Raw genomic sequence first — 18,954 nt, 5'->3', positions numbered from 1 at the left:
GTGTTGGTCATTCTTTAACTTTTATTGATCACACCCCTCGGTGCGGTCCACCTGGCCGTTCCTGCTCAAACGACGGCCGCGTTAATCCCAATCTGTAACGTCAGCCATAATGTGCGCAGCATTATCTGCTGAGCGATGAAATGAAGCGCTAGGCCCACCTCTGCTATTAGCGGCGCTTTCCGATGGAGACAACGACACACTTACAATCAATTTGCTGGTCTAATCTCATCAAGCGGCTCGCACGCGTCGAGCGTGTAAGAAATACAGCGAGGCTAACATGGCCGACACCAGCTCTGCACCAACACCGGAAAAGCCAACCGGATATATCGGATTCAATTGTTCCCACTGGTTTTGTCCGATATAAGCGAAATCCGTTATATGCGTATAGCGGAAAATGTCCGTTTTACGCATATATGGGATTTATATCCGGTATATGCGTAAATGGGATTTTATCCGTTATAAAAAGGCACTTCCTTGACTATGTTTCCAATGTACCTGGACGCGCAGGCAACGCTGCAAACGCTGCAAATGACGTCGTATAGCGGCCTGTCACCATTCGGCGAATCGGAGCGCCACGATGCGGCCATCCGATATATATGCGAGGGAAATTTAATGGAAATGCATTGGAACGGGACTGGAGATTTTGTCCGAAATAGGCGAAATCCGTTATAAAAAATCTGATATATGCAATGAATTTTTATTGGAAATGCATTACAGAAAAATCGGTTCTTTTTTATCTGTCCGTTGTGAGCGAATTTCCGATATATCCGAGTCCGATATATCCGAGGTTTACTGTGGGAATGATATGAAGAGCAACCCCATCCCATGGCGCTACCACCACCATGCTTGACGGTACGCAGGACACAACAATCTTCATAAAAAGGAATTATTTGGATTATTTATTATTATTATTATTGACTTTGATTCGCCGCTTGGGCAGAGTTTGCATGTTAAAAATTTAAAAATAATTTCTCTACCCACCGACTAATATATGTGGTTTCTTATTTTTTATTATTTTCTGTTTTATTATTATTTTATTTATTTATTACTGATTTAGTTATTTTCTTTATTCCTGATTTGTTTGTTTATTTTTTTTATTTATTTTTTTTGTTTATTTTAGACCAGTGGAATGTTATCTTTTTTTGGATGAATGAATAAATGAAAAATAATAATAACAAAAAAAGGGCTGCACGGTGGTCGAGTGGTTAGCACACAGCCCTCACAGCTAGGAGACCCGAGTTCAATTCCACCCTCGGCCATCTCTGTGTGGAGTTTGCATGTTCTCCCCGTGCATGCGTGGGTTTTCTCCGGGTACTCCTGTTTCCTCCCACATTCCAAAAAAATGCTAAGCTAATTAGCGACTCCAAATTTTCCATAGGTATGAATGTGAGTGTGAATGGTTGTTTGTCTATATGTGCCCTGGGATTGGCTGGCCACCAGTCCAGGGTGTACCCCGCCTCTCGCTCGAAGACAGCTGGGATAGGCTCCAGCACCTCCACAACAGTATCACTCGGATACTGTGAACATCCAGCAGCAACACAACATTTTGGCATGACTACTATTTTGATGAAAAATATACTGAACCAGGGCTGCACAGAGGACGAGTGGTTAGCACACAGGCTTCACAGCTAGGAGACCCGAGTTCAATTCCACCCTCGGCCACCTTTGTGTGGAGTTTGCATGTTCTCCCCGTGCATGCGTGGGTTTTCTGGTGTCCAGGGTGTACCCCGCCTCTCGCCCGAAAAGAAAGAATGAATGAATGAATGAATGAAAAATAGTTCTTCGCTCATTCGCTCGCTCTTGCTCGCCTGGCGGGGGCTGTTTCCTGCGTGAGTTGGCGGTACGGGAAGAGTGTGATACAAACACATCGTCCACGTGTGAGGGACACCTGCCTACAGTACACCTGCTGCGCTGTCAGACACACTCGGCCGCTGCTTTTGATATCTGTCCATCAACTGGGGATGACAGGTGGTTCCAGACCCGACCACGATAAACGAATAACCGCAAATATAGATTCAATGTTAATAAATGGAATATTTTCCTATATTTTCGAGCGTAGGAAACCTGTTTATGACTTTCTAAATACGCTTCTAACATTAATAGAGCCCTGTAGACATGAAATAGCACCCCTATAGTCACCTTTACATTCCTATTATACTATGTTTACAACACATTGCCTAACTCTTGTGCTGCAGGGACTTCTTATAAACTTGGTTTGCACAATAATCATCATATATTAATATATGATAACACATATAATGAGACAAGATTACCAGTATTTTGCAGGTGAATAAATGAAGCGCTCCTTTGCTGCCTGTAACGTTCAGGGCCTGCAGTAACTTTCGGAAATTAGATTGAACTGTGAGACGTTGTTGGGTCAAACCTGGTGCCATGAACTAAAAATGTCATTTTAGTCGAACAATGTAGATCAGGGGTCTCAAACACGCGGCCCGCAGGCCAAGTGTGGCCCGCAGGACACTAGTTTGAGGCCCCCCCGCCTTGAAGTTTAATGTTTGATATGGATGCTGTATGGTATCATGTACCCAGGAAAAATGATTACGTTTGATTCATGTTCATGTTAAAGGTTAAATAACTGTTAATAGTTATCCTCCCTATCCGTGTGGAAGTGGTAAGTTTTTGGCTATTTAAGTTGAAAGGAAATAACTCGGAGGCTACCGTTTAGGTGGCTAGCTCTCTAGTTTGCGAGTTAGCATGTGTCTCAAGACCCTGCAGTTGCGCAATATGTTGTAAATAAAAAGAGTATAAATGTGACTATAGTCGTGTTTTGTCATGTCTACAGGGCTCTAATAATGCTTTGTTCATTTTAATATGAAAAAAATCATTTGTCTACCCACCAACTATATGTGCTTTCTTAACTTTTTATTATTATTATTATTATATTTATTTATTACTGATTGATTGATTTTCTTTATTCTTGATTTGTTTATTTATTTTTCATCTTATTTTGTGTAGAAAAATAAAAATTAAGATATTTGAGAACAGTGGAATTTTTTATCAGAGCTTTTATTGTAGAAAATCGGAACCAATGATGATGAATGGTGTCGTGAACCCTGCTCAGTCCAGTACGTATATGTATTTGTCATTTCCACATGATCATAATATCATCCATGCGATAGTAGAAGACTGACTTCCACCCCCCCCCCGTCATTAATCAGAGCAAATATTTATCCACATGGATGGCCAACATGGGCCCCACAGGGTGGAAGACAATAAACAGAATCAATATTAGCACCCATGCACCATTTCTCAAGACAAGCACAGCCCAAGGGGAGGGGGGGGGGGGGTGGCTCATCTCTTTTAATGAGGGATGTGGCGCAGCAGGCATCTTTAACACATAGATTGAAGACGTTTGGCCTCCCTGGTAGGGTCTAGTCCGGATGCCTCCCGGACGCCTCCCTGGTGAGGTGTTCTGGGCATGCCCAGCCGGGAAAAGGCAGACCTATAGGACACGCTGGAGGGATTATGTCTCACAGCTGGCCTGGGAACGCCTTGGTGTCCTCCCGGTGGAGCTGGAGGAGGTGGCCGGGGACCGAGAAGTCTGGGATTCTCTACTAAGACTTCTGCCCCCGCGACCCGGACCCGGATAAGCGTAGGAAAATGGATGGATGGATGAATTTTGTTTTTTTTTTTTTACATTTATTTTCATTCATTTATTCATTCATTTTCTGTACAACCTGGACTGGTGGCCAACCAATCACAGGGCACATATAGTCAAACAACCATTCACACTCACATTCATACCTATGGACAATTTGGAGTGGCTAATTAACCTAGCATGTTTTTGGAATGTGGGAGGAAACCGGAGTACCCGGAGAAAACCCATGCATGCACGGGGAGAACATGCAAACTCCACACAGACATGGCCGAGTGTGGAATTGAACCCTGGTCTCCTAGCTGTGTGGCCTGCGCGCTAACCACTTTCTATGCCGCATGTACTCCAATGAATTGCTCAGACACAATGCAGAATGGGAAACAAAACTCATATTGGTACTTCTTTGTATATTTTTAGGTGCAGCTTTGGAGTGGTAAGTTACTGTGTGATGAGTTTAGTTTTTTTTTTTTGCAAGCATAAACATGGCTAAATAAACTCATAGACATGTTGTTTTCTATAATAGACATGTTTTTGGAATGTGGGAGGAAACCGGAGTACCCGGAGAAAACCCACGCATGCACGGGGAGAACATGCAAACTCCACACAGAGATGGCCGAGGGTGGAATTGAACCCTGGTCTCCTAGCTGTGTGGCCTGCGCACTAACCACTTTCTATGTATTCCAATGAATTGCTCAGACACAATGCAGAATGGGAAACTTCAAAACTCATATTGGTACTTCTTTGTATATTTTTAGGTGCAGCTTTGGAGTGGTAAGTTACTGTGTGATGAGTTTAGTTTTTTTTTTGCAAGCATAAACATGGCTAAATAAACTCATAGACGCGGGCGAGTGAATATTAAATCCATGTCAGATTAGGCAGCATGACCCCTCCGGATTGAAGCCATGCCAGATTATCTCCAGGCAGAGGTGTCACATGACATCAGTTTGTGACATTTTCTCAAATGTGGTTTTGCTGCCTTTTTGATTCCCATCTAAAAAGCTCCAGGCTGTTTCCTTCTTGTGTCGGTGAGTTTGTTTTCCATCCGATGCACACCAAGATAGCCGTCTTATGTAAGGTAGCCACGCTTTTCCTCAGGCACGGCAAAGGACGCATATCGCAGAGGGCCTCATTTGCATATAGCGCTCTAGTAAACCTTAGCCCACGCCATTTTTTTTTAGATTATGTTGTGAACTTTCATGCAGAATATATTTGGCTCTTTTACAGGAGATAATGAAAGTAGTTTTTTTTTTTTTTTTTAAACTAACATACTCTATCGGGGCGGCACGGCGGTCTAGTGGTTAGCGCGCAGACCTCACAGCTAGGTGACCAGGGTTCAATTCCACTCTCGGCCATCTCTGTGTGGATGTTTGCATGTTCTCCCCGTGCATGCGTGGGTTTTCTCCGGGTACTCCGGTTTCCTCCCACATTCCAAAAACATGCTAGGTTAATTAGCCACTCCAAATTGTCCATAGGTATGAATGTGAGTGTGAATGGTTGTTTGTCTATATGTGCCCTGTGATTGGCTGGCCACCAGTCCAGGGTGTACCCCGCCTCTCGCCCAAAGACAGCTGGGATAGGCTCCAGCATCCCCGCGACCCTCATGAGGAAAAAGCGGTAGAAAATGAATGAATGAATGAATGAATGAACATCCTTAATCGTCACCACGTCATGAAAAACCAGGCTACGCTCGCACGCCTGCAGAGTATGGAGGACCAAAACTGCCAGAATAATAAATACATAAATAAATAAATAAATAAATAAAAGTGACAATAAAAACAAAAATGAAAAAAAAATCAAAAAATTAAATACAAAAAAAATAAATATAAATGGAAATAAAAACAAAAATAAAAAATATATACATAAATAAATAAATAAAAGCAAAAATAAATACAAAAATAAAAAACAAGATTCAAAAATTAAAAATAAATACAAAAATAAATGTAAAAATAAATACTTTGTTTAGACACAATGCAGAATGGGAAACTGTTACTTCTTTGTATATTTTTTGGTGCAGCTTTGGAGTGGTAAGTTGCTGTGTGATGAGTTTAGGTTTTTTTTTTGCAAGCATAAACATGGCTAAATAAACTCATAGACATGTTGTTTTCTATAATAGACATGTTTTTGGAATGTGGGAGGAAACCGGAGTACCTGGAGAAAACCCACGCATGCATGGGGAGAACATGCAAACTCCACACAGAGATGGCCGAGGGTGGAATTGAACCCTGGTCTCCTAGCTGAAATAGAAATAAATACAAAAATAAATATATAAATAGAATTACATATCAATAAATAAAAAAAAGCACTCTGCTCTCATATGTATTTATTTCATGCTGCAGACAATGTCAGCTTGAAATGCAGAAGGAAAAACTATTCAAATGAGGGGGCGGTCCTAAGTGTGTCTTGGGTTGAACTGTTCGCCTATTGGTTGATTGACATGTGAGTGTGAAAAAGCTCCGTCGGGGAGGAGAGAGATCAGGCTCCAATAAGGCTTCCACCCGGAAAAGCAGGTAATCCGGGGAAGCATTATCCGAAATATCTGCTAGCAAACGGAGATCCCTGGAGATTGCAGCCATATTTACCGCCATTGAGAGTGGTGTGGTGACTTCCTCTTGCTGTGGCCGTTTGCAGGGCATACCTAGTAGATTTTCGCACTCACATGTCGATCAACCAATAGGCGAACAGTTCAACCCAAGACACACTTAGGACCGCCCCCTCATTTGAATAGTTGACATTGTCTGCAGCATGAAATAAATACATATGAGAGCAGAGTGCTTTTATTTATTTATTGATATGTAATTCTATTTATATATTTATTTTTGTATTTATTTCTACATGTATTTTTGTATTTATTTTTAATTTTTAAATCTTGTTTTTTATTTTTGTATTTATTTTTGCTTTTATTTATTTATGTATATATTTTCTTATTTTTGTTTTTATTTCCATTTATATTTATTTTTGTGTATTTAATTTTTTTTTTTCATTTTTGTTTTTATTTTCACATTTATTTATTTATTATTTTGGCAGTTTTGGTCCTCCATAGCAGAGCGACACGGGAGTCATGATGGGGTCTTGTTTATGGCCGCCTGCCAGACATACGCTCTCTTACGCTTGCCGCTTTTATGGCCTCCTTGTAAATTATGCAGATTTACTGCTCTCACCGTGCAGCATTTAGCCTTTTACACATGCTACTCATCAAAGCCGCGTTTGTACGCCATGTTTTTTTCATGCAGATGATGGCGTTGCTCTTTTTGTCGGACTTGGATTCTTCTGCAAAACCATAGAAAAGGAAAATAACTAAAAAAAAAACAATGACATGAAATGAATCACAGATAGAGATCAAATGGAATGACAACAAATTCAGAAAATCTGTTGAAAATTTAGAAAAAAAATCTAAATAAATGTAGGCAGACCTCACAGCTAAGAGACCAGGGTTCAATTCCACCCTCGGCCATCTCTGTGTGGAGTTTGCATGTTCTCCCCGTGCATGCGTGGGTTTTCTCCGGGTACTCCGGTTTCCTCCCACATTCCAAAAACATGTCTATTATAGAAAACATGTCTATGAGTTTATTTAGCCATGTTTATGCTTGCAAAAAAAAAACTAAACTCATCACACAGCAACTTACCACTCCAAAGGAGCACCTAAAAATATACAAAGAAGTACCAATATGAGTTCTGAAGTTTCCCATTCTGCATTGTGTCTGAGCAATTCATTGGAGTACATAGAAATTGGTTAGTGCGCAGGCCACACAGCTAGGAGACCAGGGTTCAATTCCACCCTCGGCCATCTCTGTGTGGAGTTTGCATGTTCTCCCCGTGCATGCGTGGTTTTCTCCCGGTACTCCGGTTTCCTCCCACATTCCAAAAACATGTCTATTATAGAAAACAACATGTCTATGAGTTTATTTAGCCATGTTTATGCTTGCAAAAAAACACTAAACTCATCACACAGTAACTTACCACTCCAAAGCTGCACCTAAAAATATACAAAGAAGTACCAATATGAGTTTTGAAGTTTCCCATTCTGCATTGTGTCTGAGCAAAGCAGTTCATTGGAGTATATGCGGCATAGAAAGTGGTTAGTGCGCAGGCCACACAGCTAGGAGACCAGGGTTCAATTCCACGCTTAGCCATCTCTGTGTGGAGTTTGCATGTTCTCCCCGTGTATGCGTGGGTTTTTTCCTCCCACATTCCAAAAACATGCTAGGTTAATTAGCCACTCCAAATTGTCCATAGGTATGAATGTGAGTGTGAATGGTTGTTTGTCTATATGTGACCTGTGATTGGCTGGCCACCAGTCCAGGGTGTACCCCGCCTCTCGTACGTTACACTCATACGCTAAAATGTGGAATTTAGTTTTACAAGAAAATGTAAACGAATCCGCCATGATTTAATGAGTTGATTGCTCGATATTAGCATGAATGCTAATTTGCATATCAATGGGAAGAACGTGTCAGAGAAATAGGAGTGGTCATTGAGTGGAAATTACTTAGTGGGAAGACTAAAATATAGACGCTTTAAAAGCGAAAGTGACAACACAGCACCCAATAATAACCTAATAATGCTAAAAACAAATTTGGTTAAAGATTATGTCTACTATATCGGGTAGTACAAGTAGAAAAGTGACTATAGGGGTGCTATTTCATGTCTGGAGGGCTCTAATAATGCTAAAAACAAATTTGGTTCAAGATTATGTCTACTATATTGGGTAGTACAAGTAGAAAATTGACTATAGGGGTGTTATTTCATGTCTGGAGGGCTCTAATAATGCTAAAAACAAATTTGGTTCAAGATTATGTCTACTATATTGGGTAGTACAAGTAGAAAAGTGACTATAGGGGTGTTATTTCATGCCTGGAGGGCTCTAATCATGCTAAAAACAAATTTGGTTAAAGATTATGTCCACTATATTGGGTAGTATAAGTAGAAATGTGACTATAGGGGTGCTATTTCATGTCTGGAGGGCTCTAATAATGCTAAAAACAAATTTGGTTAAAGATTATGTCTACTATGTTGGGTAGTACAAGTAGAAAAGTGACTATAGGGGTGTTATTTCATGTCTGGAGGGCTCTAATAATGCTAAAAACAAATTTGGTTAAATATTATGTCTACTATATTGGGTAGTACAAGTAGAAAAGTGACTATAGGGGTGCTATTTCATGTCTGGAGAGCTCTAATAATGAGGCAATCGGCCACAAAAGGCAATCGGCCAATCGGTGTGTCGTACAAAGAAAGCGTAAGAGTCATCTGCATCGGTGGCGTCTAAGCACAGCCTCGTGTGTTCCAGCCTTTTCATGATTGGAAACTAACAACATGAGCTATCGTCGGAGAGGAGTGTCAATTATTTGGACACGGAGGTGATTACTTTGGAGAGATCCTCCAGAATCCTGAGGACTGCACGGAGCAATAAAAACCGGAGGAGAAGGAGCGATATTGCATTAATAATGAAGGACACACTGGCGAGCGCCTGAACTTTCACACAAGGCGGTCTGTCCGAGGGAGACACGCTGAGTCTTTTACCGACTCATTTCACCTTGTGCGGGGACGGAGGGGGGGGGGCGGGCACATGCAGGCATGGCTGAGAGAAAAGCGGCGCCCTGAGCATGGGGCGGCATTAAAGATGTAGAAGGGCTGAAGATGATCAAAGCAGGTGCGATCCCGCCACGCCTTCCCCTCAGGGTCCACCTCCCTTTGGGCTTCTCAGCGGCCGACAAAAGAAGAGGGAGTGTGGAAGTGGTCAAACAGACTACACCGATGTTCTCCAATGGCTACAATTGGTCCATGAAGTTGCTTGGGCCCTACAGACTGGTTTGTTAGGTGAAACTAAGACATCCATCCGTCCATCCATCTTCCCCTTATCCGAGGGCGGGTCACGGGGACAACAGCCCAAGCCAGGAAGCCCAGATTTCCCTTTCCAACATACTTGGTCCAACTCTTCCCAGGCATTCCCAGGCTAGTGGAACGCTTCCCGACCAGATGTCGATGTCGTGTCTTACTTATGTCTAAGATGTCTTGTTTTCTATTCCATTATGTCTACTATATTGGGTAGTACAATTAGAAAAGTGACTATAGGGGTGCTATTTCATGCCTGGAGGGCTCTAATAATGCTAAAAACAAATTTGGTTAAAGATTATGTCTACTATATTGGGTAGTACAAGTAGAAAAGTGACTATAGGGGTGCTATTTCATGTCTGAAGGGCTCTAATAATGCTAAAAACAAATTTGGTTAAAGATTATGTCTACTATATTGTGTAGTACAATTAGAAAAGTGACTATAGGGGTGCTATTTCTTGTCTGGAGGGCTCTAATAATGCTAAAAACCAAATACCAATGTTGGGTTAAAGTTTTCTATGGTCTAACTACTAAAATATTCAATTACTTTTGACCCAATAAACTGCGATAAACGAGGGGAAACTGTATGTTTAAAATGTTTTACTATGTAAGTCAAATACTGAAAAATGAAAGATTCTTCTTTAATTATATTTGTATATTTTCTTTTCGCAATATTCTGTTTTTATTTCCATCATGTTTATATTTTCACCCCATGTTATTTTTCAAAAAATTACAACTTTGTTTTGTTTGTTTCTAATATAAACTTTTTTGTCAACATTTTTTATTTATTTACATAAATTACAGCTGTTTTTTTCTTTTTCTGTAATTTCAACTTTTATCTTCAAAATTTCCAAAAATTTGCTTTTTTTTTTTTTTACATTTTTTCTATAATAATTTTGATTCTATAATAATTTTCTCTAATATTTCATCTTTATGATAATAAAATCATACAATTTTCCCTATTATATGATGACATTATCACAAAATGATAACTTTTTCTTTTAAACTTAAAATTAAATTACAGTTATTCCAGATTTGCTTTTGTTTTTTGTTTTTTATTCCAACGTTGTACTTGTATATTCTCTTCTGGTAAATTATCTTTATTTCCACAATATTTAAATTTTATTGTTGCAACAATTTTTTCTGCAACCTAATTTTCCAAAAATGACAAGTCAAATAATGCATTTTTTCTTTAATATTTCATCTTTATGCTACAAAAAAATGATTATTTTTCCTCATAATATCCCAACATTGTCATGCGATTGTTTTCCATGAGATTCCACGCACTTCCAGGAGAAATATTACAATTCATCGCAAACTGCTGCACAGTATAAATGTTTAGTTTATTTCTCCGTCCCCTCGCGGCAGCCATTTTGTCTCTAACACATGAGTAATGTTGTTGGGGGGGCCTGACTGTTCATTTATCCATCGACAGCACATGAAAAAACATGAGCCAACTCCAGAAAATCCCAAAGCTGGCATGCTGGAATCCAGTTGGAATCCAGCGGCTGTTACGGGGAAGCAGGAAGCGCCAAACGACGTCACACGAGTGTCTCCCTCATTTTCAAATCCCCCCCCCCCCCCTTGCACGCCGCTAAACCTCCTCAATTAATCATAGAGGCCGTACGTGCACACATTTCTGGCACAGTCGTGTGGCGCCCTCGAAACCCGGCTTCCATTATTCATGACGCTCGCTGGAGCCGCTATACAGAACGTATACACGTATACACGTATACACGTATACGGTACACGGCGTCGCTTGCCAATCCGCCCGTCCAAACGGATGGGAGTGTCTTATTAGCCCGGCGAGTGTACTCCTTAGTGACCTGACACGGCGCTCGGGTCAGCTGATGGATAGTGACTGCACGCTGAAAACAGACGCTTGCTCTGCGGTGACATCAGCCACCTTGACGAGATGTACACAGACGCTGCCTGGGGAGGAGCCTTAACTAGATGATCACTAGATTGGTCCACGTTGTCATTTATACTCTCTGACGCGCCCCGAGCTAGATGAGAACACTCTGTCACAACTTCATTAGGCTTCGCTACACATCTTAAAATGCAGCCTGGAGCTCTGGCAACTATTTGTCCGTGAGATACACACGTGGACGCTGATAGTTGCATCATTTTGGGTTTTTTCTTAAGTGAATAATCGAAGCTAGCATGATTTTGCCGTTAAAAGTTAAGTCAAATGTTAGCATCATATAGCATGTAGCTGTGCCACATGCCACTTCTTAATGTTACAGTAAACCTCGGATATATCGGATTCAATTGTTCCCACTGGTTTTGTCCGATATAAGCGAAATCCGTTATATGCGTATACCGGAAAATGTCCGTTTTACGCATATATGGGATTTATATCCGGTATATGCGTAAATGGGATTTTATCCGTTATAAAAAGGCACTTCCTTGACTATGTTTCCAATGTACCTGGACGCGCAGGCAACGCTGCAAACGCTGCAAATGACGTCGTATAGCGGCCTGTCACCATTCGGATTCGAATCGGAGCGCCACGATGCGGCCATCCGATATATGCCAGGGAAATTTCATGGAAATGCATTGGAACGGGACTGGAGATTTTGTCCGAAATAGGCGAAATCCGTTATAAAAAATCCGATATATGCAATGAATTTTTATTGGAAATGCATTACAGAAAAATTGGTTCTTTTTTATCTGTCCGTTGTGAGCGAATTTCCGATATATCCGAGTCCGATATATCCGAGGCTGCTTGGATAAACACAGCCCACGAACACGACACGCTACAGACACAAAAATTACAACTTTGTTTTGTTTGTTTCTAAAATAAACATTTTTGTCAACATTTTTTATTTATTTTCATAAATTACAGCTGTTTTTTTCTTTTTCTGTAATTTCAACTTTTAACTTTTAAACTTCAATTATAGCTTCATAATTTCCAAAAATTTGCTTTTTTCTACATTTTTCTATAATAATTTTGATTCTATAATAATTTTCTCTAATATTTCATCTTTATGATAATAAAATCATACAATTTTCCCTATTATATTACAACATGATCACAAAATGAATTTCTTTTAAACTTAAAATTAAGTTACAGTTTTTCCAGATTTGCTTTTGTTTTTTGTTTTTTATTCCAACGTTCTACTTGTAAATTCTCTTCTGGCAAGTACAGTAAACCTCGGATATATCGGACTCGGATATATCGGAAATTCGCTCACAACGGACAGATAAAAAAGAACCGATTTTTCTGTAATGCATTTCCAATAAAAATTCATTACATATCGGATTTTTTATAACGGATTTCGCCTATTTCGGACAAAACGCAACAAACTTCCAATACTTATTTACAATTGTTCATTATTATCTCCATGATAGGTTCATGAAGAGGTTCTACTGAAGTGCGCGCCCAGCTGCAACATCCAGCTCTAATTGCGAGACGTGTCGTGATGTAACGGAGACCAAAGACTCCTGGTAAATGATGATAAATTCATGGAATCTGTGATAAATGATGAATAATCAATGGTTCCTTGAGCAGTCGGTGTTACATAATTGAAAAAGGGGTCTTTGGTGCCCTTCCTAGAGCATCTCCTGTAACGAGCGAGCTCCTGGCAAAAAAAAAAAAACAAACATCTCATCCTTGTGACCTACACATTGGAGTACTGTCACTGGATTATACTTCAATTCCAGGCTGTGGAGCTTCTCGCTCATATATATCCTTGTTGGTGTGTTAGAAGAGGTGTGGGTGGAAGCGCCTCAGGGCGGCTGAAAGGAAGCAGCTGGTGACCACCAAAGAGACACACGGTCGTCTGTGGTGAATTTGACAGCGTCTGTCCATTTTTGGTTGACCCTCCTACGACTGCAGGGTTCCGACGCCGTTCAACAAAAACATCAACACTTTGCTTTTTGATCCCATTTTGAGATGCAAAATTTTGTTCTGATATTTGAACAAATCAAAAAGGTACATTTGGTTCAATTTCTTTCCAGTTCCAGTCCTTTTTACCTCCAGGTGTGTACAACCGACACTTAAATATACATTGTTAAAAAGTAGATACAGTAAACCTCGGATATATCGGACTCGGATATATCGGAAATTCGCTCACAAAAAAAAAGAACCGATTTTTCTGTAATGCATTTCCAATAAAAATTCATTGCATATATCGGATTTTTTTCCCAATTTCATCCAATGTTATTTAAAAATTACAACTTGGTTTTGTTTGATTCTAATATAAATTTTTTGTCAACATTTTTTATTTATTTTCATAAATTACAGCTGTTTTTTTCCATATCTGCTGTTCTTCTTTTTCTGTAATTTCAACTTTTACCTTTTAAACTTCAATTATGGCTTCATAATTTCCAAAAAATCGCTTTTTTTAAACATTTTTCTATAATAATTTTGATTCTATAATAATTTTCTCTAATATTTCATCTTTATGATAATAAAATCATAAAATTTTCCCTATTATATTACAACATTATCACAAAATGAATTTCTTTTAAACTTAAAATTAAGTTACAGTTTTTCCAGATTTGCTTTTGTTTTTTTGTTTTTTATTCCAACGTTCTACTTGTAAATTCTCTTCTGGCAAGTACAGTAAACCTCGGATATATCGGACTCGGATATATTGGAAATTCGCTCACAACGGACAGATAAAAAAGAAGCGATTTTTCTGTAATGCATTTCCAATAAAAATTCATTGCATATATCGGATTTTTTATAACGGATTTCGACTATTTCGGACAAAATCTCCACTTCCCGTTCCAATGCATTTCCATGAAATTTCCCTGGCATATATCGGATGGCCGCATCGTGGCGCTCCCGATTCGAATCCGAATGGTGACAGGCCGCTATACGACGTCATTTGCAGCGTTTGCAGCGTTGCCTGCGCGTCCAGGTACATCGGAAACATAGTCAAGGAAGTGCCTTTTTATAACGGATAAAATCCCATTTACGCATATACCGGATATAAATCCGTTCCAGTAAATAACACTTTATCAGTGTCCCAAGTCATGGAAAAAACAGTTGTCTGTGTAGCATTATAGAGTGTGCATACGGGTAGCGGGGTTTCTAATAACCTGTTCCCACCACAATCAGTGGCTCTACCCGAGTTTTTTCAAACACTGGTAGTGACCACATTACCGTTACCGATGCTGTAGAAAACGCGAAAATGCTAAAGCTACTTACCATAGAGAAATGCCTTGAAGTAATCTCTTTTCTTAAGAAACTTCGGACTGTCTAGTCCAGGGGTCGGGAACCTTTTTGGCTAAGAGAGCCATGAAGGCCAGATATTTTAAAATGTGTATCTGTGAGAGCCATATACATTTTTTTAAACATTGAATGCAATAAAATGTGTGCATTTTTATGTAAGACCAACAGTTTTAGATATAATGGGCTCTAATTACGTAGACCAGGCACACTACCCCACGCCAAGGGGGTGTGGCCAGCATACTTTCATGAGCAGCGCAGTGTCCAATAATAAATCTAATACTTGCTGCCATTAATGCAACTTCTGCTGCTGCATGGTTTTGAACCGTATTCAGTACACATATTTCATTCTTTTGGCCATCTTTGCCAGAAGGCTTGGTTCTGCAGCTTTAGCTAGGTGACTATTTGACTAAAGGAGGAAAGTTTACATTTACATGTTTTTTTGACATCTCAATGACCGAGGTAGACTACCGCATTACCCAGTAATAATCGAGTTTTGATGTTTGACCTGGAAAATATCATCAGGAAAGATGGATATGGTTGGCCGTATTGCAGTAGAAAATAGATGGACGAATTAAAATGCATAAGAAAGTTGTTGATTTTGAATATTATTCATTTCCGTGATGTTTACTTTAAAATGTTAGCAAAAATACATTTTTATTGTGGTAAGAAACGCTTGAGAGCCAGATACAGTCATCAAAAGAGCCCTACCTGGCTCCCGAGCCATAGGTTCCCTACCTCTGGTCTAGTCTCTACTTCCGCATCGGATTATTTGTCCAACACATATGGCAGCATGTTAAAAGCCGTTCATATCAACTCCTATAAAGTCAGCTCCGTAGCTAGCGGTACACATCGGAGTAGGTGTACCCGGAGGCGGGTCGTGGATGGAATGAATTTAAACAGTTTTGGCGGGAACCACAAATCCAAGGAAATACAGTTGGAATAGGTGCAGATTCTGGAAGATCTAGAAAGATTTGTGGGTTATTGTGTGTAGCTGCTCTATAGGAGCCTACAACTCAATACAAAAATAAATTATAATGATCGGTGCCTTTTAAAGATCCAACATATTAATGTAAAAACGGCACCTTATAGTACCAGAAATTATGGTAATAAAAAAAAAAATACTGTAACCTATCACCTTTAGCGCAAAGTTGATTTAAATACATAAAAAAAAATTTTTAGCATTTGTGAAAAATTTTAAATATCTGCGTCCTTTGATTTTCCATGTGTTGCTTTTTTGGACACCCCTACTTAGACATCACGTACTCACCTCAATGTAGGACGTGAGCTTGGGGTAGACTCTGAAAGGTGCCAGAACGTACGACAGCGGTGTCGTGGCGGGGAAGCTGGTGGTCACGGCGTGGCTCACTTCTGGCAGAGAGAACACCTTGAAGCCAAACTTCTCGTAGAGCTTCTGGAGTTCTTCGTCCGGCTTCTCTTCCCCTTCACACAGAATGCTGCCTGCGATGTAGCGGCACTTTTGCGCAGGTTTCTGAAAGGACAGGAATGGCAGAATTCAGAGAGGGGAAAAAAATGCGTACAAATATATTACTATAAAACGATACATCTTCATATAACTTGCATGCAAGGAGACAAATCAAAAATGTTTGACTCTATTCATGCTAAAATGTTATATAATATATGAAACCACAGTTGCGAGGGTAGGGTCAATTTCCTCATGAAGGGCAGACTCACATGCCCAGACACCAAAGGCCACTTGAATCAGGTGATAAGCATGTGGAGGACTTGTTTTGGAGACAGGCTGGAGCATCTAACCATAGCAAGTCAGTGTAACATGAACATGTACAGTGCATCCGGAAAGTATTCACTTTTTCTACATTTTGTCATGCTACAGCCTCATTCCAAATTGTATTAATTTAATCTCTTCTACACAAAAATTCTACACAAAATACTCCATTATGACAATGTGAAAAAGTTATTTTTTGACTTTTTTTGAATTTATTAAAAATAGAAAACTAAGAAATATTTCCATAAGTATTCACAGCCTTTGCCATGAAGCTCAAAATTGAGTTGATTGGACATGATTTGGAAAGGCACACACCTGTCTATATAAGGCAGGGCTCGACAATAACGATGTACCGATGGCCCGGGGAAAGTTAAAACAAAATTGGGGCAAGTAAATCCAATCATTAATATTCCCGTGGGGCAAGTGTACTTTAGCATGCCGTACTGCCAAGAGTTTTTTTTTAAAGCGGTTCTTGTTGGGTGTTGGTAAAACACGGACTAAGTAATTCCGGTGCTAATTTGCAAAGCAATCCTTGCAAATCTTGAAATGGACCAATCAGAATCGTTTATTTAGACCGCGGTACGCAGTCCATTGAGTCCATGAGCGATCATTTGACTAGGAAAACATCCATCATGGCGTCCCTGCCAACATGGTCTAATTCTTCAACAGCAAAAAGTGATGAAACAGTGCCTCCTAAACAAGTATTTTATTAGCGGCAGCCAATCAAATGATGGCACAGGTGAGTGAATCACATTGCTGTGACAATTTGAAGTGGTCACAATGAAACACCACCCATTAGATCCAATACCAAGTGCTGATTTTGCACAAGCTACAAAACCTAGCGCTTCCATTTCTCTGTATTTTTCTCACCTTTGCTTCACAAATTATTGTTAGCATAGCATTTTTTTCTGGATTAAAAACACTTTACTAGTACACATTTTTATTTATCAAGGCAAAGTGCCAAGAAGTCTCTTGACAAATCCAGATTTCCATACAACGTGATGATCTATGCAGGAAAACAACCACAAGAAATGATAATCATTTAATATTTATTTGAGATTCTCATGTGATGCCACAAAAATTAGATGATATCAATATGGTAGTCTTTTCATTTTACATGCAAGTTTGGGCAAGTAGTTCTCACCTTAAGGATTCCCCATGGGTAAGTCATTTTTGTTTTTAATGTAGAGCCCTGTAAGGTCCCACAGTTGAGTGTGCATGTCAGAGCACAAACACCAAGCATGAAGTCCAAAGAACTGTCTGTAGACCTGCGAGACAGGATTGTCTCGAGGCACAAATCTGGGGAAGGATACAGAAACATTTCTGCTGCTTTGAAGGTCCCAATGAGCACAGTGGCGTCCATTATTGGTAAATGGAAGACGTTTGGAACCACCAGGACTCTTCCTAGAGCTGGCCGGCCTTCGGGGAAGAAGGGCCTTAGTCAGGGAGGTGACCAAGGCCCCGATGGTCACTCTGTCAGAGCTCCAGCGTTCCTCTGTGGAGAGAGGAGAGCCTTCCAGAAGGACAACCATCTCTGCAGCAATCCACCAATCAGGCCTGTATGGTAGAGTGGCCAGAAGAAAGCCACTCCTTAGTAAAAGGAACATGGCAGCCCGTCTGGAATTTGCCAAAAAAGCACCTGAATGCCTCTCAGACCATGAGAAACCAAATTCTCTGGTCTGATGAGACAAAGATTGAACTCTTTGGTGTGAATGCCAGGCGCCATGTTTGGAGGAAACCAGGCACTGCTCATCACCAGGCCTATACCATCCCTACAGTGAAGCATGGTGGTGGCAGCATCATGCTGTGGGGATGTTCTTCAGCAGCAGGAACTGGCACACTAGTCAGCATAGAAGGAAAAATGAATGCAGCAATATATAGAGATATCCTGGATGAAAACCTGCAACACGTATGTTAGCACATAGCTATGAAGCAAACATAACAATGGAGGCCAATCATTTTTATCAGTGCAATAAGAGAGCATATTTCAGGTAGAATGGATTTGACCTTGATAGAGGTTGAACGTGCTCTACCGACGGTCAGCACAATGCTCAAACCGCAGGAAGGTAAATATAGAAAGCCTTGATGTTAATTGGTGGAGACGTTGTACAATCACATCGGCTGGACAGTGAGTGGACCGGAGAGGTGCCGGCTCTGCAGAGCATCTCCCCTGGAGACCACGGAAAGTTGGGTCACAATCTGGAGCACGGAAAAGTACATAGAGTACAGTGCCGCTAAGGACCAATTAGTTTTGACTGTCATGTCCGCATATCACGAGACACTCGGTTAACGAGACGAGATTTTGAAGAGGACCTATTCATTTTTCAGATAACACACACAGAAAACTTTCTAGATCAGTTCTAGTACTCATTAAGTCGATCGCGAGCTACCGGTCGATCGCGGAGGTGGTACTGGTCGATCGCGGCGTGACATTAAAAAAATATCATCCCAGCATCAATGCCGTCACTTGATTGACATACAGGGCAGCCATTCAGATGACAACTGAATGTTGCCCTTCGGGCGACCAATCAAATCAAACAACGTCTCTAAGTGCAGCAGAACTTACGATGTCAGCCTATCATC

General features: G+C 40.3%; 1 protein-coding gene across 1 annotated transcript in view; it reads right to left on the bottom strand.

The window, feature by feature from the left end:
* tex264a (testis expressed 264, ER-phagy receptor a) overlaps window positions 1-18,954 on the bottom strand; it is a 76,089-nt gene that overhangs the window by 36,267 nt on the left and 20,868 nt on the right. Inside the window, exon 2 of the mRNA XM_058055787.1 lies at window positions 15,895-16,116. Within this exon, the coding sequence (XP_057911770.1) occupies window positions 15,895-16,116 (222 nt within the window). The remainder of the gene's footprint in view (window positions 1-15,894; window positions 16,117-18,954) is intronic.

This window comes from Doryrhamphus excisus, chromosome 18, assembly GCF_030265055.1.
Source record: "Doryrhamphus excisus isolate RoL2022-K1 chromosome 18, RoL_Dexc_1.0, whole genome shotgun sequence".
Taxonomy (NCBI): domain Eukaryota; kingdom Metazoa; phylum Chordata; class Actinopteri; order Syngnathiformes; family Syngnathidae; genus Doryrhamphus; species Doryrhamphus excisus.
The sequence above is the reverse complement of the archived record's forward strand: the minus strand, read 5'-3'. Positions and strand labels throughout refer to the sequence as shown.